Source organism: Rosa chinensis, chromosome 2 (genome assembly GCF_002994745.2).
Source record: "Rosa chinensis cultivar Old Blush chromosome 2, RchiOBHm-V2, whole genome shotgun sequence".
In the NCBI taxonomy this organism is placed as follows: Eukaryota; Viridiplantae; Streptophyta; class Magnoliopsida; order Rosales; family Rosaceae; genus Rosa; species Rosa chinensis.
This window is the reverse complement of record NC_037089.1, coordinates 23,028,656-23,053,631: the sequence shown is the minus strand read 5'-3', so window position 1 is coordinate 23,053,631 and position 24,976 is coordinate 23,028,656. Positions and strand designations below refer to the sequence as shown.

The 24,976-nt window shown below is 39.6% G+C and overlaps 1 protein-coding gene and 1 pseudogene across 1 annotated transcript; one reads left to right on the top strand and one right to left on the bottom strand.

Annotated features, from left to right (window-relative positions):
- The first annotated feature begins 3,710 nt into the window (after positions 1 to 3,710).
- On the top strand, positions 3,711 to 16,504 carry LOC112183929 (annotated as a pseudogene).
- Positions 16,505 to 19,450: 2,946 nt separating this feature from the next.
- Positions 19,451 to 20,497, bottom strand: LOC121051149 (protein PELPK1-like). Its single transcript, XM_040513177.1, has one exon. It carries the CDS (start codon positions 20,490 to 20,492, stop codon positions 19,740 to 19,742), a length of 753 nt encoding a protein of 250 aa, XP_040369111.1. The 5' UTR covers positions 20,493 to 20,497; the 3' UTR covers positions 19,451 to 19,739.
- Between the last annotated feature and the right edge of the window lie 4,479 nt (positions 20,498 to 24,976).

Sequence of the window (24,976 nt, the reverse complement as noted above, 5' to 3'; positions counted from 1 at the left end):
CCCTAATTTGCAACAAAAAATGATTTATGAAACCCTAAGACCCAAATATTGTGGTCTACCCCTAAAACCTTGAATAGTGTTGCTATGAAATACTAGGTTTTGTCTTATTAATTAATTATTCTCATCGATTTGAATTTATATCATATCATTGTTCAAGGAAAGCTTGAACAATTGAATTTCGATTGATTGATTATAGATCAAGACATTGATCAATATTTTTATGCTATATGTTAATAGGTGAAAACAAAATTGATGAGATTAATTAACCATAAGCATCAAGTGATCTATATTGTATCTTTAAGTTGATTGGGAGATTAGAAATGAGAACAAACTAGCTAGACAGAGTAATAATCATTCATTTGAGTCAAGTTCTACTAGAAGATACTCGACCATTGAATAGGCAACGAGTTATTATCTTGCTTTACATTTGGATTGCATTGGTTGTGTTCTTTGTTTTTAATTTTATTTACTAGAAAATCTATAGAAGTCATTCATAATAAAGTATATGGATTTTCAAGAATGAATAAAAAGTTTGTTGCTAAAATCAATGGTTTTAAGAAATCAATAGCAATCTATCAAGTTTTTAAAGAGTCTGTAGACTTTTCAAAAAAAAAGTCTGCACAAATCCAAATACAATACACCCCTCTTAATGTCACCTCCTATGGCAAGAAGTTTGGTGCAACTCAAACATCTTGTGATATCGGAATGTCAAATCATGGAAGAGATAGTATCGACAAAAGCATATGGAGAAAAAAAAAACAAGGAAAACATGTTTCCTAAGTTAGAGAAATTGCAGCTAAGTGATCTTCCTTATCTTGCTAGATTCTGCTCAGGAAGTTATGGTGAATTTGCATCTTTAAAGACATTGCAGTTAGAGAAGTGTACTAAGTTGGAGACTTTCATCTCTAATCGTGAGACAATTGCACCATACTATGAAGTTGACATTGAGTGTGCCTTGTCAAACTAGGATTAGTTCTGTAGTTATAATAGGAGAGATTTCCTACTCCGAGTTAGAATAGGAATCCTTGTACTTCAAGATTATGTACTTTGTAATCCCTATATATAGGGCTCCTATAATCAATAAATATACACAACAATTCTCTCTACAATCTCTCTACAATCTCATATCCTAAAACACGTTATCAGTACGAGCCCTAACCCTGAAATCAAAAATCCCAAAGCCTAAAAACCAAAAAATCCTCCACCAGTTAGTCTCGCCATTAGCCTCACTACCGCTGCCCCTAGCCCGTGCTAGCCTCTCCAACCCAGCACTTTGTTCCCCTGTGCATCCTCTCGACTAGCCCTGCCAGCCAGCATCGGCCAGCCAGGCCAGCAGCGGCCAGCGGCCGGCCACTGTCCAGCAACTCTAGGCTAGCACCGGCCACTATCCAGCCATCACTCGGCCACACTCAGCTACGCAGCTGTATCTTCTGGCTAAGCTAAATGGAAGCAGTTCAACCATATGGATCAAACCACATTGTAGTAGCTCTTATTATTAATACTTTATATTGCTTTTGTTGTACTAGTTTATTTTCATTCACGGAGTTTTGTTATTACTTCCCCCCTAATTTTATTTGTTTAAGGGTTAAATATTGTTTACTCCCTGAACTTTTACCCAAAAAATACTTCAGTCCCTATCTTTCTAATTTCACACGTTTACTCGCTGTACTCTCAATTTTGGACCAATAGGTCCATTCCATTACTTTCCCTCCAAAAATTCCGTTAAATTGCTGACATGACAGTCTTTTGGCTATAAAATGTCTATTCTACCCTCGCTTACTGTTTTTTGTTTTTTAATTTAGTTTTTTTCTCCTTTTTTTCTCTCTCTCTCTCTCTTTTTTCTTCTCTTCTTCTCTTCTTCTTCTTCTTCTTCTTCTTCTTCTTCTTCTTCTTCTTCTTCTTCTTCTTCTTCTTCTTCTTCTTCTTCTTCTTCTTCTTCTTCTTCCAACTCTTGACCTTCACAACAATATCACTATCCTGCATTTCCCAATATAAACACAAGCATTCTACCACTAACCCAGATCTAGCATAAGCACCAATAACCGACGTCCATGATAGAAGATCTCTATTTCCTAATTCACGAAACAAAACCAAGGATTCACCAAGTGTCCCACATCGGAATACATAGACAAAATCAAAGACTTAACAGCGTTTGAACATCCAATTCCACTTTTCATAACAAAACCATGTAAACATCTACCTTCACTGATATCCACACAAGCTTGAAACCCAACTTCCAGTGTCCTAAAATTTGGCCTCTCACCATCTCCACCAATCCTATGCATCTCATAAAGACATTCCAGACCCTTCTCACTCTCACCATTTTGCACATACCCAATTATAACTGCAGTCCAACACACCACATCTCTCTCAGTAATTTCATCGAACACAACACACGCATCCCCCATTCGACCACATTTCGAGTACATGTAACCAAAAGAAAACCCAAGTGCGGAATTCTCCTTCAAAAGGCAGAGTTTTGAAGCCAGCCCATGAATATCCTCATCTTGCAAGAAGCCCAAGCCCAACAACGCCAAACTCGAAACAGAGTCGGCGACGGAGTGCTCTAAGGTGGAGCAGATGTTTGGAGCTCAAATTCGAACCCAAAATCGAGGCCGAGAAAGAAGATGATCCAATCCAGGGAGAAGCTGATCCGATCTAGGGAAAAGATGACGAACGAGCTCCAATGGGCTTGGGGATGTTCTTTGGTGGTGGCTGAGCGAAGACGACGTCGGCGGTGGTGTTGTCAATGGCAGATTTGAAAAGGGCACAAGAGTCTAAGTTGGAGAAATGGGTTTTGGAGAGAGAGGTGGTGGGCTTGTTCTGATTTGGGTGGTTACTAATTAGGTAGGAGTTGAAGAAGTGAAGGGTGAGGGAAAGCCAGAGGACCCATTCACAATATGTAGAAGGAGCTCTTTTCTTGAGGCCGGCCATTTTTGCTATTACTGCTAGTGCTGGAAGAAGAAGAGATAAAGAGGTGGAAGAAGAAGAAGAAGAAGAAGAAGAAGAGGAGGAGGAAAAAGAGAAAAAAGTGAGGAAAAAAAAGGAGAAAAAAGTAAATTAAAAAACAAAAAACTGTAAGCGAAGGTAGAATAGACATTTTACAGCCAAAAGATTGCCACGTCAGCAATTTAACGAAATTTTTGGACGGAGAGTAACGAAATTGACTTATTGGTCCAAATTGAGAGTACATGGAGTAAACGTGTGAAATTAGAAATACAGGGACTGAAGTGTTTTTTGGGTAAAAGTTTATGGAGTAAACAATATTTAACATTTTTTTTAATTATTAGTGAAAAATGCATGATGGCTAAGCCTCCTACTGAGTTCCAGCAATAAAAAAAAATTTAAAAAAAAAAAATCACATTCACATTATCAATATACAGCACAATTATAATTACATATATATATAAAAACACTAGTTTAGCAAGCTACTACAGTACTAGTTAATTACTCGTGCATATTAAATATCACAATTCTATTATAAATTTATAATCTTAGAGATGCTACATTGTAAATAGGTTTATAGGTTAGTTTAGTCTATGTAAAAGTTTTATTCAAATATATCATTTTATAAATGCAATTAATGTGATTTCTTTATTTTTAACCGAAATTTTCATCGAAATCGAAACTTTCTTAGAAATTTCCTTAAATTTGATGTACCGAAACTGAAACCGAAATTTGAAACCTTGGTCATATCCAACCGAGCCACCATGGTCACCAGCAGCTCTCGCGGTGGCACTTATACCACCATCAAGGAGCACATCACCTTCGACAAGGAGATCAAGAAGAGCAAATTCATTGTCCTCGCCGCTTCCGTCTCCGATGAACAATCCGCTCTCTCCATCCTCTCTCAGGTTAGGGATCCTTGGGCTACTCACAATTTTTAGGCATACAAGGTAAGATTGGGTTTTGAACATATATTCAATTGCTTTTTTTCTTGCTTGGTAATTTGGTATAGTGGTTTTTTATTCATTGAATGAGAAACTCAGGTGGGAGATCAGTACCGGTCTAATGATGATGGTGAGCCATCTGGAACGACCGGGAAACCCATTCATTCTGCTATTGAGTCTTCCGGAATTGATAGAGTAATGGTACTGGTCATCCGGTAATAAACTTTATTCATTTCCGTGGTAAATGCTTGCAATTTTATTTGTTGTAGAAATATATGTACTTTGTTGTGTGATTGGTTTGTGTGTTATTATTGGGTTTTACATTGGGGGGGTGTGTTTTATGCTATTTTGGAGGAATTAAATTGGGGACTGAAGGACTAGTCAGGGAATATGGAGGAGTAACATCGGAATGCTTGAGAGATGCCCCAACTCATCCCGTAAAATCGAAGGTACTAACTTTCTTGCTCTGCTTTCGTGCTTTCATTTCAACTTGGGTGCCCAAAAATCTTCTATGAATTGGGTCTATTCTTGGTTGGACTTTTTTAGTGTAATCAGATGGAGGTGTCTTTGTAACTTTTACATTCTATTTAGGGTAAAAATCACAAATAGTACCTGAACTATACCGCAATCTTATCGATGGTACCTGAATTTCAATTCTGATCACAACCAGTACCCGAACTTTTCGATTTCATTTTAAATGGTACCTAGAGCCATCTTCGATCACTATTCCGACTAAAAATGGCATGTGAGGCAATCATAGTGATGATCTTTGGTGATTTTAAGGGCTGCGATCATAGTGATGATCTTTTTGGTAATAGGCTTGCCTTGAACTTCTTCTTTTTTATTCGGCTTTTTTTGCCGCAATAGTGACCGAATGTGGCTCTAGGTACCATTTAAATAGAAATCGAAAATTTTGGGTACTGGTTGTGATCAAAATTGAAGTTCAGGTACCATCGATAAAATAGAGGATATGTTTATGTACTATTTGTGATAATAACCTTTTTATTTGGAACTTGTCGAGTTCATTTCAAGACCTTGGGGCCAAACCTTGGTCATGTTTGGATGGATTTAGTTTCACAACACATCCATTTATGTGCTGTTACCAAGGTATTAAAAAGCACGCCTCAGACGCTACTTGAGGCATGCAAGGCGGGATTTCTCCATCAAAACGCCTGTGTTTTCACTGCAAGGCGCAAAGGCGTACGAAACGTAAACTTTTTCCCGTAAGGTTCAAAAAAGCACAGAAAACATGATCAAGGCGTACGCCCCATCTGATGCTGCTGCAGTTTGGAGGTTCAGAACTTCTTTCTCTCTCCTTAGTGCAGATAGAGAGAAAAAGGCAAAGTCCAGTACGTCAATACTCCAATAGACGTCGTTAAGGATCTTTGAGCTACCAGAAGGGGAGGACCATATATGCTTTCTCTCTCCACGGTGGAGAGAGAGACTCTTATGCCATCTCTATTTGGGGAAATCAATCAGTTCATGGACTTTTGAATTCACCTTATCCTATTATCCTATTTGATTATATGTTTATCGTTAGATGCTCTATCTCTACTTAAGTACCTATATATCTTTTGTGCATACCATTAGATGCTCTACTTATATATACATGTATGCAATGTGTATTAATTCATGATCAACAAGGCTGACCTATATATATTTGCTAGCTAGGTATTTTTTTACCATTTACTTATATATCATAAGTCTTACGCCTTAGTGAGGCTCTCCCTAAAATGCCTTGATTATGCCTCAGCGTTTTAAAACATTGGCTATTACCATGTTGATATATGTGATCATATCATGTTTTAAAACGCTAAGGCGTAACCCGAGGCGTTTTCGAGAGAGCCTCGTTAAGGCATAAGCCTTGCATCATAAAACAATATACATATATTTCTATATATAACAATACCAATATAGATTGTTGTTTGGTATTCAGCCAAATTTTATAGCTGTGGACTTTATACCAGACATGTACTAGAGATTGTGTTCTTTTGATAGCTTCGATTCACTGGTACAAATATGGGGTCATCCCACAACCTTTATGGCAACTGTAAAAAAAATTCCATTTTTGCTTCACAGTATATTCCCTTGAAAATCTGAAAACTTCTTTAGTAATACATGCAGCAAGAATACTACACCCAAAATTCTGTATTTTCTGCTAGAAACTTTCATAATGATGCTTTGATGGCTTTTAGTGATGCTGTTTGTAATACATACAGTAACGTACATCAATCACAGCCATCAAAAAGATCGTCTAATATAATAGTAAGCAAATTGAAGCGCAACATAAACATGCACATTGAAGTAAGAAGCTAAGTCCCTACCATTTCTAAGATATTTAGGAGGAGTATAGGCGTGATTAGTGCTGTAACTTTTTCCATTTTTTCATTAACCTAGAACATGCAGAACCACCATTGATTTTTTTTTTAATCAAGAAGAAACTTCATTAATAATGAACTAGATACAAGGAGTTTTGGCATCATCTCAAACACAGAAATGGTCACTGGACTTCACACTGGAACTCCAAAATGACTGACTAACGGAGCCAAAAAGGCCTCGACTCAACTACAAACTTAACTTGCACTACAATTAAAGGCAAAGACAATATGCGCAGGTGCAGTGAATTCTTGACACACAACTTTGTCAACACTAACTCACCACCCAGAGTCCTCCCGACCTGCCTTTGATCGACCAAGTCTACACTAGTTGTGACTTCGAACCCGACCAAAGAGAAATACTGGACCGTCAGACCTGAGACTAAATGTCACGCCCCTAATTTAGAATAAATAAATTCAAATCCGAAACGCGATAACTTAACAAGCACAAGAAAAACACATAGAAATTTTTTCATTTAAATTAAGCAACTAACAAACTGAGCTCACAATGTCAATACCGACTCATTCTTTAGAGTCACATATTACATTACATATAGTTTACAAATTAAACTGAATAACAATTCAATAAGTAAACACACCCACCATAACTCACTACACAGCGGAAGACTTAAAACTAAAAGTACCATTCGATGTCGCTACCGAATGTACACCTCAGCTTTGACGACGAATAATCAATATTCTAACCTGCACAATAAACCCTACACCATGGAATAGTGCACCAGGTTGAAACAATAAACCCGGTAAGCTTTTGCAAGCTCGTGTGAGTAAACTCAATTAAAATGACTCACGTCACGCATGCTTATAATTTCTCAACTCTTGAGATAAATTAAAGCAACAACATTTAACTCCACAAAACACAACCAAACGTACAAAACCATCCTTCATTTGTCTCAACAAAAGTAGTTGTCACCTCAGTGACATTTCAAATCATTTTCAGTCTCGACAACACAACCATGAAATCACACTTCTTTCCTCACAACATAAAGCATTTATCACCACAATGACGTGATAAAACATTTCTTGACTCACTACGAGTCTCAACCACAACTGCACTCACATCATTAAAGTAAATAAAACCAGTAATCCCTGCTTAGAAAATTAGTTCAGGATATCACTAAGAGCACACAATCCAAAATCATAGTAATCCCTACATATAGTTTAGTTCAGGAGATTACATTAAAACCAATCAATTCAGAAAACAGTAATCCCTGTGTATAGTTTAGTTCGATCAGGAGATTACGAAAGAAAATAGCAATTTAATAATAGAAATAAACTAGAAAACAATACACCATCAACCATTGATACACCAATCACTCAACAGCCACAACCCACATCATTTACACGCAATCATCACGCAAATCATCTCACATCCACACTGGTTATCACAAATGATTGTTTCCTCAACTCTAACAACCTCAAAACAATAATGAAGTCATTTTCCAATTATTGTTTTCTCAACTCAAAACCATCATCTAAATCGTACACATTTCAATCAACGCTCAAACCGACAAAATCCTATTTTCTTTCAAATTCCATTTATTTTCCTCAACATCACATCGCACAACAAAATTGAACAGCACGCCCAATTCCACCAAGATATATATTTTTCACGTAAATATATATATATATATATATATATATATACGTAGTCATCCACTCAGGGATGCCACTAATACCAACTATAGTTTTACAAATTATACTTCTCGAAAATTATTTTATATCAAAACATTGTTTTAACTTACCCATGAACCCATGAACCCATGAACCGTTGTCGATCAAGTTCATATATTTTAAAACAAATAATTTGTTTCAAAAACGATTTCACAATTTAATGATTAAACCGAACAATAATGTAACTTGGTTCGTAAATGAACCACGTGAGATTTACTCACCTCTAATCCAGCTGCGTCTTCGTAACAGCTCAAAAATAAAGATTCACAAATCGTTCGCCAATCAAATCCTTCAATCACCTAAACAAATACGACCTTAACTTAGCAACTGATTCAATAAACACACTTAAACGACGATCCAACTGTTGGATCCTCATCTGTAACCATACAAGGTCATCAGAACAGTTCTACGATCAACATATCAGAATTACAAGTTGATCGGACGGTTTGATCCACATAGATCGGAACCGAAACAATCGAAAACCGGAAAATTCACAACTTGCTCATTCGATTTCCAAAAGGGAAAATCATCCGTACGGTACCTGACGTTTGACCCATTCTAAACTTCAGTACCTCACGTTCAGAAATATCATAACGGTACCTGACATTTTGACCCCGACCGAAGATCGGTACCTGGAGCCGTTAGATCCTTTACAAAAAATGACAGATGGCATGTTTTGATCATTAAATGACCAATTTACCCTTTATTTTTATGTTTTTCTTAGTTTCCTTCATATAATAATAAATAAAGCAAAAGCAATTTTTTTTTTTCACTGAAATTTTTGCCTTCTGCTTTCATATTAATCATCATCTCTCTTCACTTAGAGTAAGCTCCAAAACTGGTTCTCAATGGCCTCTATAGCTTTCTTCACTCCACCGGCTCTGAAACTGGTCACCGGAAATGGGTCTTCTTAGAATCAGAGTTCTTGCTCGAAATTCTCAAATGGATACCCTTCCTTTTCTTCTTCTTGTAAACTATTTAAAGCTGATCAGAAGATTCGATCCAGTGGAGCAAGCTGGTTAGGACTATCCACAAGGTCATTAGCCTCCGAGTCGCAACCAAAATCGCTTCCAACAATGGCATTTGCAAGCTCAAGCCCAACGCCAAACATGGACGAGCTGAAAGCCATTTTAGAGTTTAAATGCAGCTTCTTGAAGAAAGAGCTCGATATCTCGCCGCAATTGACCCTAATGCTGGCGGAGATTCAAGAACAATAGGGCCTAATGAAGACATATGAGATCACGATCAAGGAGCCCGAAGCTTACCGCAAAGGTTTAGGCATTTCCACACTCAAATCTGAAATCCAAGAGGTAACTAATTCATGAGAAGCATGCTGAAGAGGTGGGGAGTGTGAAGGAGAAAATTGAAGCTTTTCTAGGGGAGAAGAGAGCCAGGATATGGAGAATTGGAGATTGAGGATATGTGGATTTGGTTTTCTGGAGGATTTGGTTTCGGTGAAGCAAGAGTCGAAAGTGGAGATTGATTTGAATGACAATGATGAGGAAGAGGATGGTAGTGGGGATGTGAAAATGGATAATGTTCAAGGAGGAATTGCGTACTCTCTCTCTCTCTCTCAAACCCATAAACCTCCCAACCTTGACAACACCCAGTTCATTCTTCAAGCTGTTGTCTTTCTCTCTCTCTCTCACAAACCCATAAACCTCCCAACCTCGACAACACCCAGTTCATTCTTCAAGCTGTTGTCTTTCATTGGCGGTAAGGATTCTGGGTGCATGTTGATGATGCAAGAATTTTCTTTTCGATGAAATTATCCTATGTCTACATTTGAACCTGAAATTTTATTGATTTGATGCTAGCTAAACCAATCAAGATTGTATAATTTTTTTTTTCTTTTTGATCAGTTATGAGTGTTTGTATTTGATTATGATTAGAATGTGTAGCAATTTTGGGTGATGATTCAGACGTGTTATTATGTGTAGGTAAATATCAAGCATCATGGTAAAGCTGGAAACCATGGTGTTTCTGGGTTTTAATGGGGATGAGAGAGAGAGAGAGAGAGAGAGAGAGAGAGTTTCAGATCTGGAGGAGAAAGAGAGAGGGGTTGATGTTGATGACATCATTGTAATTCTTTAATTAGTTTGAGGGCAAAATGGTCATTTTCTTAATTTGGGTAGGTGGGAACAAAAATCTCTTACTGGGGTAAGTGAGATAATTTTTCCAAATTTTGCGGTTTTGGGTCAATGACTCAATTATTATTCTATTTGCTAAAATCTGCATTTAAAATTGGAGATGTAGTAAATGAGAAAATGACCAAAGGTGATCAACTTTAATTTGGTAGCTAAAAAGCAGCCATGCTAATGGCTTAATTATTAATTGACCAAAGGATAAATTCATGGTAAACAATTAACTGAGCTTCTTTGCTATACAAAAATTCAACAAGGGCGGCAGTGCTGTACTACGATCTTGAAAGTTAACTTCCTGAAGGGTCAGGATAGGGTTAAGGTTTAGGGGTTCAGTTTAGGTGAATATACCAGACTACCCTTCAAAATTTGAATTTAGGAACGCTCCGTTACGGAGCTAACGACCCCAGGTACCCATCTTCGGTCGGGGTCAAAATGTCAGGTACCGTTCTTATATTTTCTAAACGTGAGGTACTGAAGTTTAGAATGGGTCAAATGTCAGGTACTGTACGGACGATTTCCCTTTCCAAAAATTACAAACTATATATCAAAATGATCGTATCGATGTGTAGAATAAAAAGAGGAACATAAACTGTTCCTGGGGTGGCCGGAAGTGGCCTGAAACCACCACCACAGTGGCAGCGTCGCCGCCCACCCAAAGTCAAAATTAGACAAAACTTCCTCATCTCAACTCCAATTACAACTTTCATAACTACACTAAAGTCAAATTATAAGCCAAATTGTCAAATTTTACCTCGATAGCTTTGAAACCTGAAGAACCCTAGTTTCCCAATCTTCAAAATTCGATCACCACGAGTTGAATCATTGCAAGCCACCTTGGGATAAAGCTTCTACATCCTCTGGGCTCCAAAAGCCCCCAAGAATCACGGGCTATGGTGGGCGAAAACGTGAACTCCGACCAAGGAGATTTACAGCCTTGCTGCATCGTGCACGGGCCGACCCACGTAGTGAAACTTCACAGGGTTTTAGATAGGAGTGAGGCAAAGAGATAGGGACAAGAATCTCGGCCTATGGTGGCTAGACGACAGAGAACGAAGCCGGCGAAGTCGGCTGGGTGGAGGGGGTCGGGCTGAAGAGAGAGAAAAAGTTTCCCGATTTGGAAACTTCTTATCTTTCTGATTTTTTTTCCTATTTAACCAAAATGGAAACTTTTTCCAAAAGTCATAACTTCTTCATACGAACTCCGATTTTCGCGTTCCGCATGTGCACGAACTCGTATCGACGCACTATACAATTTTCATGAAGGAAATTTTCACATAATCCGAACGTATAAAAAGTCAACCTTCGCACCCCTCCTAAAACCATACTTTTCGAATAATTAATCGTCCGAAACACTTTCGCTCCATTCACGATCCTCGAAATCATACCAATGAACACTTTAATAATTCCCGAAGCATTTAGGAATTAATAACAAATTTTCGGCGTATTACACTAAATTAAACCCAAGACCATGGCCACCTTAATGTCAACACCGTCAATCCACAAATGCTCCAAATCGCCATCACCTCCGACTCGAGATCAGACAGGAACAATCCCACTAGAAGGCCAAGGATGATTGCCTATGCCACCGTCAGACATTTTCGCCACCACTGCTGACCTAACTCCAGAATAGGAACGACCGCTAGACCACTGAATAGAAGATTGTCTATGCCAAAAATTGCAGTGCACCCGACCCAACAGCTAAACTTAAAACAATACCTTGATAGTTACTAATTGCTGAAAAACTAAACACAAGAAACCAAACCCTAGTTTAACTTGCAATAAAACATAAAAATAAAATATTTTGGGACCTGAGCCCAAACTCCATCTAGCCCAAGCAACAAAGCCCGAGCCCAGAGAACAAATGCAGTCTGCCACCATTCTTCACACCCAGCCCAAGATCTCGCCTGCACCACCGCGCCCACCACTCCACCATCGACATCGGGTCTCCACCACCACCGCTCTGTCTCCGCCGTCAGACCACCATAGGAGGACATCATCCAACTCCACTATCCCATCCCCACGCAACCGTGATCCAAACCCGAGAGGAAACCTGTCCAAACACCGCCCCTCTCCATCCCTCCACCTACCCTTGATAGCACCGCCGCCTGTCCCACCGCCGCATCATGGATCCTCCCAACGTCGATCCCATCCATCACCGACCGATCATACCCTGGTGCAGCCGGATCCGAGAATAAATGGGGAAAGAAACCTCCACACCATAACCTCCGAGTGTCGAACCTGGCCACGGGCAACAGAACCCATCCAGCCACAAGCACAGTGCAACGACAAGGCCAGTGACCAGTGCCAGCGCCGAGGCGTAGCCGGACAGGCGCAATCTGTGAGCTCCCGAAAATTTTGTTTAATTTTTATAAGGTAATTTTTCGCCAATAAGATTTTCGCAAGGTAATTTAAGTGAAGAAAATGATTATGGAAATTGTTTTGGTGTCAAGACCACCTATTGGGCCTTATGATTTAAGGTTTGGGCCGAGATTCTTTTATTTGGGCCAAGAAGGTTATAGTAGTTAGTGAAGCGATCGTTTACTGAAGTTCCGAAGACGATAAATTAAGTTGTAACAAAATTTTGGATTTTGAGTTTTTACGAGATCGAGTTTTGGGCCGAGGACGAAGTCGAGAAATAACTAAGGAAGTTCCGTCGAAAAACAAATAAAAGAAAAGTTACGAGCCCAAAACCGAAAACAATTAGCTAGAAGAGTTTCGTGGTTCGTCACAAGGGTAGAATGGGTATTTCGCGCACATTACTATAAATAGGAAATTGTGAAAAACCTAACCTCATTTTTCTTCCTCTCTCTCTCTCTCTCTCTCTCTCTCTCTCTCTCTCTCTCTCTCTCTCTCTCTCTCTCTCTCTCTCTCTCTCTCTCTCTCTCTCTCTCTCTCTCTCTCTCTCTCTCTCTCTCTTCTTCCCTCTGGAACCACCGGAGAACATCATCTCCGGCCATCACCTCTTATCACCGCCACCTCCTATCAACGCCGCACCAAAATGCGACCCAAACCCAAGAGACATCGAAGCCATGCATCAACCCCGACCTCTCTCTTCCACTCTCCTTCTCTCTGCCATTGCAGGGAAACCCAACTTCCGGTCACCACCTCATGTCACCACCACCATCCTTCGAACCAGCCCCCAATTTTAATCAAAACCCGAACCCTAGCCTCAAACTCCGACCACCGGAAAACTCCATGCAAGCTCGCCGGAACTCGAGGTTCTACATGTCTTCATTCTCCAAGAGCCAGCTCGAATCGAGCTTCAACACTTCCATAAACGGAGTCGGAGCTACACTTCCATAAACGGTGTCGAAACTACACTATCTTTGGGATTTTTGGAGAAGAGAAGTGTTGGGTCGGTGTCCATTGAAAATGGATTGAGGTAAGGGTCATGAACTCTGTGTTGGATATGAATTTGGTTAAGAATTGGATTAAGGATCATAATTCTGTCATTTATTTGGATTATGTGAGGATTTGGTGGATTTTTGCATTCTGGGAAGTTTTGGAGAGGAGAGAAGTTGTTGGGTCAATTCAATTGATATCGAGAGAAAAGGGTAAGGACCTTGAACTCAGTTTTGGTTGTAAATTGGTTAAGTGTTGAATATTGAACGTATCATTTTTCTGCTAAAGTTTCGAATGGTTGATGGTGGTGAAGTGCAGCTTCCATGATTCAGCCTCAAACCTGGAAAAGAAGAAATGGTAACGGCCTGGTTTGGTGATCTTGCAACTGTTGTGGTTGAGTTGGGTGATTTGAGCATGTTGTTGAATGGGTTGGAAAATGGATTGAATAAAGTTAATTTAAGATGACATTTTGAGTCAAATGCTTAAACAGTTTGGTAGTTGAGATTGAAACTAGTTGAATGTGACAGAGTTGGTTTTGTCAATTAAGATGGTGCATTTGATGTCAATTTTGAAAATGGTGGATTTTATTTGTTTGAGTGCAATTAAGATTTTGGATTAAAGTTACGAAACCGTTACATTTAGAATTGCTTTCTTAGTTACCATATCCAGGAATGAGCATAGTAAACCAAATCATACGGGAATGGTAAATGAATGCTAAAACAAAGGAAAAACAATTTAGTTGAATCGAACTATATTTAAGGGACATTTGTGTTAAATTTAATCACCATATCTCAAATGGTTCAAATGTCGTTTCATTTGGACTATTTGGGAATGGTAAGAGTGTTTGTTGCTTAAGAAAGGAATACTAGACAATGACATCAACTATTTAATCCGAACTAAATTATCGAAAGAAATGTGGTCACCATATCCCGTACGAGCTTACCATTCTAAGTGAATTGTTCGGGAATGGTTTCTAATAATTATCGATCATGGCTTACTTGGTGAATTTTGGAGTTATGAATCAATTACTTATCGGTATAATTTTTGTTAAAGGACTCGAGCGTGTGCACATGAAATTGGAAGAAGCATCGAAAGTCAGAAATAGAGCTAAGTTTGGGCGAGCACTCCATATCCAGGTAGGGTGAGTTGTCCCTTCCTTGTTAGTGGCTTTTCTATATATGTGGAATGCTCTACTATGATAGTATGTTGCCTGCAAGTATGTTTTTGGTTGTTCATTAGTCGATGCCTCGTGATATCCGTGTTTCCATCACTGATAATTGCTTATTGCGAAAACTGAGGCTAAACTTGCCTGTTGAGATACTGTACCCTTTGTATGTTTGTACTTGTGACCTGAAAGTGAATGGGACCTAGACGCATAGATTCCTAGGGATCCCACGATGTCGATAACCGTGAACCTCCGGAGGGAGCTGTGCTCCTATGTTTGTCGAGGAAGAGTGAGTACCGATAGTAAACCAGTCATAGGAGACTCAGGGCCAGGAAATGGACACTTTCGCTACTTGTAGTCACAAGGACTACAGAGTAGTTGGCCGGTTCTCAAAGGATGATGAACTAGGTCGGTCACCGATTTGTTTGAGTTTAGCCGGCAGGTAAGTATCTCGGAGCTCCAAGTTGTGTGAAGCATATTGCATATGTTTTATACAAGAAAACAAATGTTTGTGGTTGCCTCTTTTCTTAAAGTATTTTTCGATAAACGTGCACAATATTATGTAGTAAATATTTTCAAGTATATTATCTTTCAAACCTAGCATGGTTGGGTCGGCCCCTACTGGGCTTGCGAGGACGAAAGCTCACCCCTACAACAGTGTGTAGGTTTTGAGCATGTAGTCGGGGAGAGTACAGAGGAGGCACATGGCCCGACTTGGCGCATTTTCCTTTTGACTTTGTCAAAAGAAGGTTTTAGTCCCTCATCGGATTTTGAAGTAACTCATTTATTTACTTTCTTACTAATTTATTTGTTTATTCGTTTTCTACTCGCTTATTTACCAAATTTCGAGAGACCCGTAACCCTGCGGCGCGTCTCTCATACTTGTATTTACTTGGTGATTTGTTGTTTTTTTTTCAAATTGGGGCTCCTACTATAAGCCTAAATCCTTTAGCCGACTTTAAATTCCGCTTTTGAAAATATGTTGTTCAGTTGCTAGAACGATTTGTCCAAGGAAGTGTTTTGCAAACCAACAATCTGAACCCAAAAAGCCTTGCGATTTCGGGTTGATGAGTTATTGGGATGTCATTTGTGACATGTCGATTTCTCATTGGCTTGGGGTCGTAGCGTTGTGGGACCCCTCTCTCGGGTCACCACACAATCCCAGCCAACGGCGTTCTCTCTAGGGTTTTCTCTCTTCTTCTTCAATTGAAGTTCAGAACCACCATTGATAGTTCTATATTAAATAGGAAACCTAGAAAGGAATGATTTTTCATTGGTTTACTTTAAGAATGACTCTTACAGGATAATATTGATTGTAATTGTGATGATAGAGTCCCTGATTTGTTGGGATTTGATGATCCCTGAAATGTTTGACAAGAAGAAGAAGAAGAAGAAAAAAAACCCTTTGCGCGTACTCCTAAAGCATGTTTTCGACGCCTTTGTACACCTTTAGCGCCTTACACAACGCCTTCAGTGCCTTCACGCCTTGCCATCAAATCTGAGGCAATAAAGATGGCCAAACACGCCTTTTGAGCGCTTTTTAATTCCTTGATTGTATCCATGTTCTTTGTAGGTAAGAATGGGTGTAGAGGTTCCATTTGATCTTATCGGCATTCTATATCATCAGGTGAGCTGATATAGATGAGCTGGTTCAGATGCAGGACAGTGACTCTCCCTTTTGCTTTGATATGATCAACTTTTGTTAATTGTTGTCCCTGTTTTGTGAAATGATGTTTGCAGCTACAATCTTTTCAAGTTGAAGACATCAAACAAGATTATGAGACCGGTAAAGATGGTATCACCATGGTTACCTTTCAAGTTGATTTTTACCGTGTTGAGAAATTAGAGAATGCTATCAAAAACAACTGTAGCCGGGAGTTGGTGTTCTATGAGTAACTGAATCAATCTTGAGTGTTCTATGCAAATTTCATGACAAAGCATTTTGAGACCTGAACATTCAATTTTCTTAGCCCTGCTTGGAAGCAATCATATGCGACTGGTATTGCCAAAGATGTGTAGGAGTTACTGGAACATCCATAGTTCGTTCAGGGTTAATCATTTAGGCCTAGTTTGGGATTGATTCCCAAGCTGCTTTTGAACTAAGAAGTGCTTTTGGGCCTAGATCAAGGTGTTTGGTAAAGCTCCTTAAAGCTGATTTTCGTCGAAGCGGCTTCTCCCAACAGCTGTTTCTGAGAAGCAGCAATTCCTAGTTTTTAGAATTTGCTTCTGCGGAACCGCTCCGAAAAAACACGGAGCTTTTAATGAAATATATTCAACTACCTATTTTGTCCTCGTCCTTTCTGAAAGTTACATTGAATCCTGCAACTCAATCTTTTCTCTTCATCGCAGATACATGGTTCTTCTGCTCCTCTGTTTGTCGTCAATCCCTAATCCTCATTGGAACAGGGCCTCTACTTCTCCTCCTCTCTGTGAAGAGTATCATCATTCTCATCAGAAATTAGAGCTCCTCTCGTTTCGTGATTGTCTTCTCCTCCTTCCCTCTCTACGGTCATTGAATTGTTCAAGCATCAATCATCCTCATCAGAAACTCGATAGAGTAGCGTCGTCCCCAATTCTAAATGGGAACCTCTTACCAACTCTTTGCCGAAATACTTGGTCTGATTTTAGATTTGATTTTTTTCTTTTTGGGTTGTTGGGTTTGTTAGATTTTGGGCATATTACTCTTTGAGTTTTTTTTGTCTTTTGTTAATGCAAAACGTATTTTATGCCTTTCAATAGTTGATTTCTTCATCTTTCTTGGTGGTGGGTCTATTTTGGTTTGTTTGATTGTTTTGATGACCTCGCCAAGCCGGGGTTCTATGTGGAGGACTTGTTTGTGAGGGAGTGCTACAGGAGGAAGAGCTAGGGAAAATGCTGCTTTCGGCGGTGGCGAAGCAGGCGGTGAAGATGGGCAACGGGAGAGTGGAGTGGGTTGTGCTGGATTGGAATGTGAATGCGATTAAGTTTTATGAGGAAATGGGGGCCAAGATTATGCAGGAGTGGAGGATTTGCAGGCTCACTGGGGATGCTCTTCAGGCTTATCATGATGCATAGGTGCAAATTTCGATGCTCTTTGAGAAAAATTGAAATCAAAAGGCTAGGTTGATGTTCCTGTTATGTTTTTATGTTGTTGTGATGATGAGGAGATTATGACTGTGGGTGCCATTTGATCTAATGGGTGTAAATTTTTGGGCTCTGGTTGATGGTTTATGCTCGATCCCTATTATTCTTCTTCAAGAACTTATCTTTCCTAATGACGTTTGGCTAATTTTCGGTTTGTTTGGTTTTGAATTGTTATTTTGCTTTTCTGGGCTTTTGTTATGGCATGGATGATCATTTGGTTTTAGCTTTGTCTGGGCAACGATATGAAATTTGGTTGCAATTTAGACTTGCAAAAGATTGGTCCTGTAAAGAAATGAGTGATGTTAATTGGAGTTGGTCTTGGCCTAGCACTTTCCTCATTCCTTTTTTGGTACTGCTTTTACCTAGTTACAATCAAAATGGGACTCTCCTTTCCTCTTTCTTTGGACAAGCGTGAAGAAAATTGTCAAAGGCACTGGAACCTTCCTCTGAATTCTCTTCCTCTAAGGACTTGAATCAACTTTTGTGCTTCTTTAATTGAGAGTGCTGTAAGAAGGATGACTTCTTCGAGTATGCTTTAGTCATTGTACAAGTCTGTGTGATAATTTAAGGATTGACCTTCAGGTTTTGGGTATTTGATTTTAATGTTGTTTTGTATTCATCATCAGTAGTCTCCATTTTGGATCGATATCATTTCAATGAATTAAACTTTCTTATGGAATTCTGTTCACAATACACTAGCGCAAAAAGAGTTGTATTGAATCTATTGAGTTGTGGCTCAATTTTTTTTGTATAATAGTAAAACAAAATATTAAATTGTTTAAGGGAAATCTTTTATTTAGTCCTAGCAATATATAACCAAACAGATTACAAAAAACTTAAAATTACTTATATAATTTGTAGAATTAATAAACATATTGAGATAAAAGTAATGCATTGATAATTTGAACTAGCGTATAAGGACAATAAAAAAACAAGAGAAATTTTTTAATTTGGTATGGTTACATAATCAAAAATAAAGTTATGTATTTTAGTGGCATTTTTTAACATATATGACCATTTTGGTAATTATACCCAGTCAAAGCACTTTTTACTTATAACTTACCAAACACTCAGAAATTGCTTTTCGATCTCACAACACTTTTATAAACAGTTTACCAAACACCTCAGCTGCTTTCTCTCACAGCAATATCATAAGTGCTTCCTCTCACAGCAATATCAGAAGTGCTTTCTCTCACAGCACAGCAATCCCAAACTAAGCCTTAATCTAGTTGGGATTGACTATCAACTTGTTCTTGAAAGGTGCTCATTCACCTGACTGTTGTATATAGTGCAGTCTCCATTTGTATATGAAAAGAAATATACTTGTTGCTTACTGTATGGGCTTCGGTTCAAGTTTGAATATTTTGAGCTGAGCTATTTTTTTTGGCTGTCCCATACATTCTTTTCTTGAAGTAGAAGTTTTGTTAGTGTTCATTTCCCCTAGCTGTTTAATACAGAGATGGATTTCATTTAGAATTACCCGTTGTCAAGCTTTTTGGCATGTGTTTTAGGTTGTGTATATATCTTGCTTCCTGGTTTAATGACCATCGGATTACATGCTTATAAAACGAAGGCTAATATATCTCCGGTATCATACTTCGTGAATCATGTATCTTCTGGCTCACTGATATTACCAGCTCTTAATTGATAGCAAGTTCTTCTTATGGACTAATTTGTTCTAATTATGAATGTTGCACTTTGAAACAGAAAAGAATAAAGGGAAGGGGCAGTCAGATGAACGCAATAACAATAACACTATTAGTAATCATAATACAACAAGAGAAGTAACAAATACTACAGTAGACACGAGAAAATCCATGAAACACAAACGGAAAAAATAAAAAATCGTGAAAACGTACTAACATCCTCAGAGCACGACTAACATAAGTGATATGCATAAACTAGTAAGCCACCATCAAGCACAAGAACCATATCTATCCAAATACTCTTCCACACATATAGCATGACGGTGATCATATGATATGGTCACTACTCACTAGTCAAGTATTCAGTTTGATGGGGGTGGAGAGAGGAACGGAATAGATGGAATTGCTGATGGAATAGTGGGGATTGTTGTTGGGAGTGTGGGCACTGAGTTGGCTGGCAATGGAGGTAGAGTAGTTGGCAAGGGTGTTGTAGGCACTGCTGATTTCGGCAACGATGGGATTGATGGCAATGGCGGCAATGTGGCCTTTGGCAGAGTCAGGGCAGTTGGAAATGAAGGCAAAGGGTTTGAGGGCAGAGGTGGCAATGTGGCCTTGGGCAGTGTTGGTAGTGAGCTGGATTGCAATGGAGGTAGTGTCGTGGGCAAGGGGGTTGTCGGCACAGTAGGGAATGCTGATTTTGGCAAAGATGGGATTACAGGTGGGGTGGTAGGCGGTGTAGGCAACGGGGTGGATGGCAATGGTGGCAAGGTGGCTTTTGGAAGAGTTGGGGTAGTTGGAAGTGTAGGCAAGGGGTTTGAGGGCAATGGTGGCAATGTGGCTTTGGGCAGTGTTGGTACCGAGGGCAACGGGGGCAGGGTGGCCTTGGGCAGTGTCGGTGCCGAGGGTAATGGAGGCAATGCAGTCTTGGGTAGAGAGGGAATTGTGGGCACTACTGGCAATGCTGGTGGAGGAGCCGCTGCTGTGTCCAAGAGGTGGCGAGCTGCTTGGCTCTTATGGGTACTTGACAGTAGCAACATCATGGCCAGAGACAGAACGAAGAAAAGCTTAGAAGAAGTCATGTTTGAGTTTAAAGGAGCTGCCAAGGCAAATCTCATCAGAAAAGAAATGTTGTTTATTGTGATGATGAGATGAGAATACTGCATTGGTTTTTATAGGAAAATATGTCAAAGATTTTGCACGAGTTTGATGAGTTGTGGTTGCAGGAAGAGCGAGAAAGCAGTTGTTCGTTCACCTCCCTTACTTCATTGTTTTTCTAAAGTCAAACCAATACTAACCCAAAAGGAGGGCTTAAAGTCGCCTAAGCCACAACTATCCGTTTCCAAAATGGTTTAGTTATTAATATGTATTAATAACACTGGCTGCATTTACGTGTGTATATACAATTAATTTAACCATTTGGTATCAGATAGCATTTTTTGGTCTAAGGTATCAGAAAGTTGAATTTGAGACTTCATCAACATTTGATGGTAAAAACTTCTAGTGATTGAGGCAAGAAAAATAAGATTATAATAAAAAGTCTCTGGAGCAATCAGAGTTTACAACGTCAAATAATAAGGCTTTAGAGATCTGGGCAGGCACTCTATCAAGCCAGCACAAGGCATCGTTACAATTGTGGCCTAAATTTGCTAAGGCATCCGCCACAAAATTAGCTTCCCTAAGCACATGACGAAAAGAGATAGAGCCAAAAGTAGAAACTAGACATCGAATATCTTCCACCAATTTACGCGGTCTTCAGGAGGGGTGAGTGACTCCATTGACCGCATCAATAACATTTTTTGAATCTCCCTAGCCTCCACTTCCGAACTGGTGAAACCTTTTTCTTTTGCGCAAACCAAACTGTCCCTTACAGCCCTTGCTTCGGCCACAGGAACAGAAGCATGTCCTGTGTTCTTTTTTTTTTACTTTGTCAAGGAGAACCCAAAACCTTCCTAGACCCAAGATAATCCCCTTCAGTGCATGTCCTGTGTTCTTGGCAGCTGCATATATATATAGTAAAAATTTATAGTTGGTCCAAATTCCCTAACGAACGATAACCAATTGCACCGAATGAAAAAAGTTTTGAAAAATTTAATCTTGTCCCGAGTGGGATGTATAATCGGATCTCAGTGATTGTTGTTGATGTTTCTAAGTATTCATATTGACCAAGTTTTGCATGGATGACCTCCACACCTGAACGTTGGATAATTTTATCATTGGTCATGAAAAGTTAGATTTTTGGATGATTGATTTGTCATGAGGTTGAGATCATCACATTTGTATGGGGGTGATAGATCGATGTAACTATTGGATGACCAGTAGCATATTTGTATGGATGAAAATAATGAAGTATATATATGTTGAATACTTTGGGGTGTCTACGAAATGCCCTGCGTTATTCATCAAAACTAAAGTTGTTTAACAATTTTTATTTTTTCTTATAGTCGAGATACTGAAGAAACTAACATATGTCATGAATTAATATTTGTGTTGGGCAACTGTATGTGTAGGATAAGATCACGAGTTGAGGTTCTCATTCTATACATGTCTATGATTCTTTTGTCCATCAAGATATTTTGTGTTTATCAAGTATAACCCGAATTATGGGAATAGAAAAATTGATTTAAATTTTTCTTGTTCTCATTGTGTTAGTTTGGCTTTGTCCTCGAGTATTGCTATTTAGGATGCGAGAAATTTATATTTATGTAGGTGATTTCAGATTACACAAATCCATTTACATTCCCTTTGTAGCCATAAGGTGATTAATAGAGTATTTAATAAATACTTACCTAACAATAACCATATACTGGTTTGTAGACTGTAGTTTAGAAGATTATAATTCAAAAATTATTATTTCAAGAGCTGGTCTGTAGTTTGAGTTCATGTTTCATGATTGAATGTGAGACGAATTGTCATTCTTGCATTGCATGTTATTGCGCTACTTCCTTATGCATGTTACTTAGGTATTGTCTTCTATTTTCGGATTGATAGGCAATAATTATGATCACACTTTCATTTTTGCTAAGCACGCGGATGAAACCTAGCTCTCGTAGTATTTGAAACACAATAACAAGCACTGAAATAAGTGGAAGTAGTGATACATTAATAAGAACAAAGAATACCATAACAATTTAAGTACTTAATTACTAGTACTGGTTCTGGTGAAACCCAAAGAGCAAAACGCACGAAATCATAAAAAGAAACTCTAACAAGTAATACACAGACTAATGAGCCACCAGGAATCACAAGATATATCAGAAAAATGTTCAACACATCCAAGAACTACAGCATATGCAGGATCGATCACATTGATCTTTTTTTTATTTTTTTTAGATATCAAGTGGTTCAGTTTGATGGGGGTGGAGAGAGGAACGGAGTCGAAGGAATTGCGGATGGAGTTTTGGGGATTGTTGGCGTGAGTGTAGGCAGTGAGTTGGCTGGCAACGGAGGTAGTGTAGTTGGCAAGGGAGTTGTAGGCAATGCTGATTTCGGAAAAGATGGTATTGATGGCAATGGCGGCAATGTGGCCTTTGGCAGAGTTGGGGCAGTCGGAAGTGAAGGCAAGGGGTTTGAGGGCAGGGGTGGCAATGTGGCCTTGGGTAGTGTTGGTAGTGAGCTGGCTGGCAATGGAGGTAGTGTCGCAGACAAGGGGGTTGTCGGCACAGTAGGCAATACTGATTTTGGCAAAGATGGGATTACAGGTGGGGTGGTAGGCGATGTAGGCAACAGAGTAGATGGCAATGGTGGCAAGGTGGCCTTTGGAGAAGTTGGGGTAGTTGGAAGTGTAGGTAAGGGATTTGAGGGCAATGGTGGTAATGTGGCCTTGGGCAGTGTTGGTATCGAGGGCAACGGGGGCAGGGTGGCCTTGGGCAGTGTCGGTGCCGAGGGTAGTGGAGGCAATGCAGTCTTGGGCAGAGAGGGAATCGCGGGCACTACTGGCAGTGCTGGTGGAGGAGCTGCTGCTGTGTCCAAGAGGTAGCGAGCTGCTTGGTTCATTTGGGTGCTCGAGAGCGACAAGACTGCGACCAAAGACAGAACGAAGAACTGCTTGGGAAGAGTCATCATTGAAATTAATGGAGCTGCCAAGGCGAATATCATCTATAAAAATGGTGTTTCTTGTTATGAAGGGAAGACAGTACTTCATTGGTTTTTATAGGCCGGGAAGATATGTCTAAAGATTCTGCATGAGTTTGATCAGTTGTGGTTGGAGGAAGAGCGAGAAAGCACCAATTAGCTCACCTCCCTAACTTTTTTGTTTCTAAAGTCACACCAATACTAACCCAAAAGAATGGCTTCAACTCGCATAAGCCACAACTCATTTCAGTCATCTATATTCCTAAATGCTATTCACACGAGAGATGTAAAATGTCATTCTGCCAATTATATATGTTATAAATACTTAATTAGGCATGACTAAGACACGATGAGTTGCAACATTGTATGCACCATGTAAAATTTCATTATTATTTGTTAACATTTTTATTTTTATTTTAGGTAACGAGAAATTTAAACTCAAGAGCTCATCAGCACTGATAGTTAGTTGATATAAGAGAAAAATTCAGTTACCGTCCCCAAACTATTTTGCCAAGGCCAATTTGATACCCGAACTCTCAAAAGTATCAATGTGATACCCAAAGACCTAAATTGGTATCAACGTGATACTTCCGTCCAAAATTTCTGACGGCGCCGTCTGTTTGCTGACGTGGCAAGCACATGGGTCCCAAAAAAAAATGAAATGACCAATTTACCCTTCTTCTTTTTTGAGAAAAATTCATCTACCGTCCCCAAACTATTTTGCCAAAGCCAATTTGATACCCGAACTCTCAAAAGTATCAATGTGATACCCAAATACCTAAATTGGTATCAACGTGATACTTCCGTCCAAAATTCTGACGGCGCTGTCTGTTTGCTGACGTGGCAAGCACGTGGGTCCCAAAAAAAAGTGAAATGACCAATTTACCCTTTTTTTTTTGTTAATTCATTTTTTTTCCTTTTCTTTTCATTTCTTTTTCTTCCTTCTTCTTCTTCGTTCTTCTTCTTCTGGGATTTTCTTCTTCTTCTTCTTAGGGTTTCGCGGCTCCAAGCAGCTTGGGGCTGAAGCTTCCAATAGAACCCGATACCGGTCGAAGAACCTGTTGGTGCTGAGATGATCAACGACCCGTCGGCGTAAATTGGGGTCGCCGAGTTGTTGAGCGAGACGAGGCGTTCAGCCGGAAGGTACCGTGAGAGAGTGGTCGTCGAGCATGGTAGCGATCTTGGCGCCGAAGGGGAGGGACTTGAGTGATCAGACAGGGAAAGCGATGGGAGGAGGTGGTTAATCCACAAGAGTGCGAGGGAGATGGATTTGTAGTAGGAATTGGAGAGGATCTCGGCAGCGTTAGTGATGTTTTGGGTGGAGGAGAAGGAGAGGAGAGAGAGAGAGGAGGAGAGAGAGAAGAAGAAGAAGAAGAATAGCTAAAATGGCTTCCCTAGAACTGGACAGCCTTCCTTTCGGAGACCGTACGTACTCCGCCTCGACGATCACTCTCTCACGGTACCTTCCGACTGAATGCCTCGTCTCGCTCAACAACTCGGCGGCCCCAATTTATGTCGACGGGTCATT

Coding starts and splice junctions, on each gene's coding strand:
- LOC121051149 (XM_040513177.1), bottom strand. CDS start 20,492: ATGAGATTTGCCTTGGCAGCTCCTTTAAACTCAAACATGACTTCTTCT.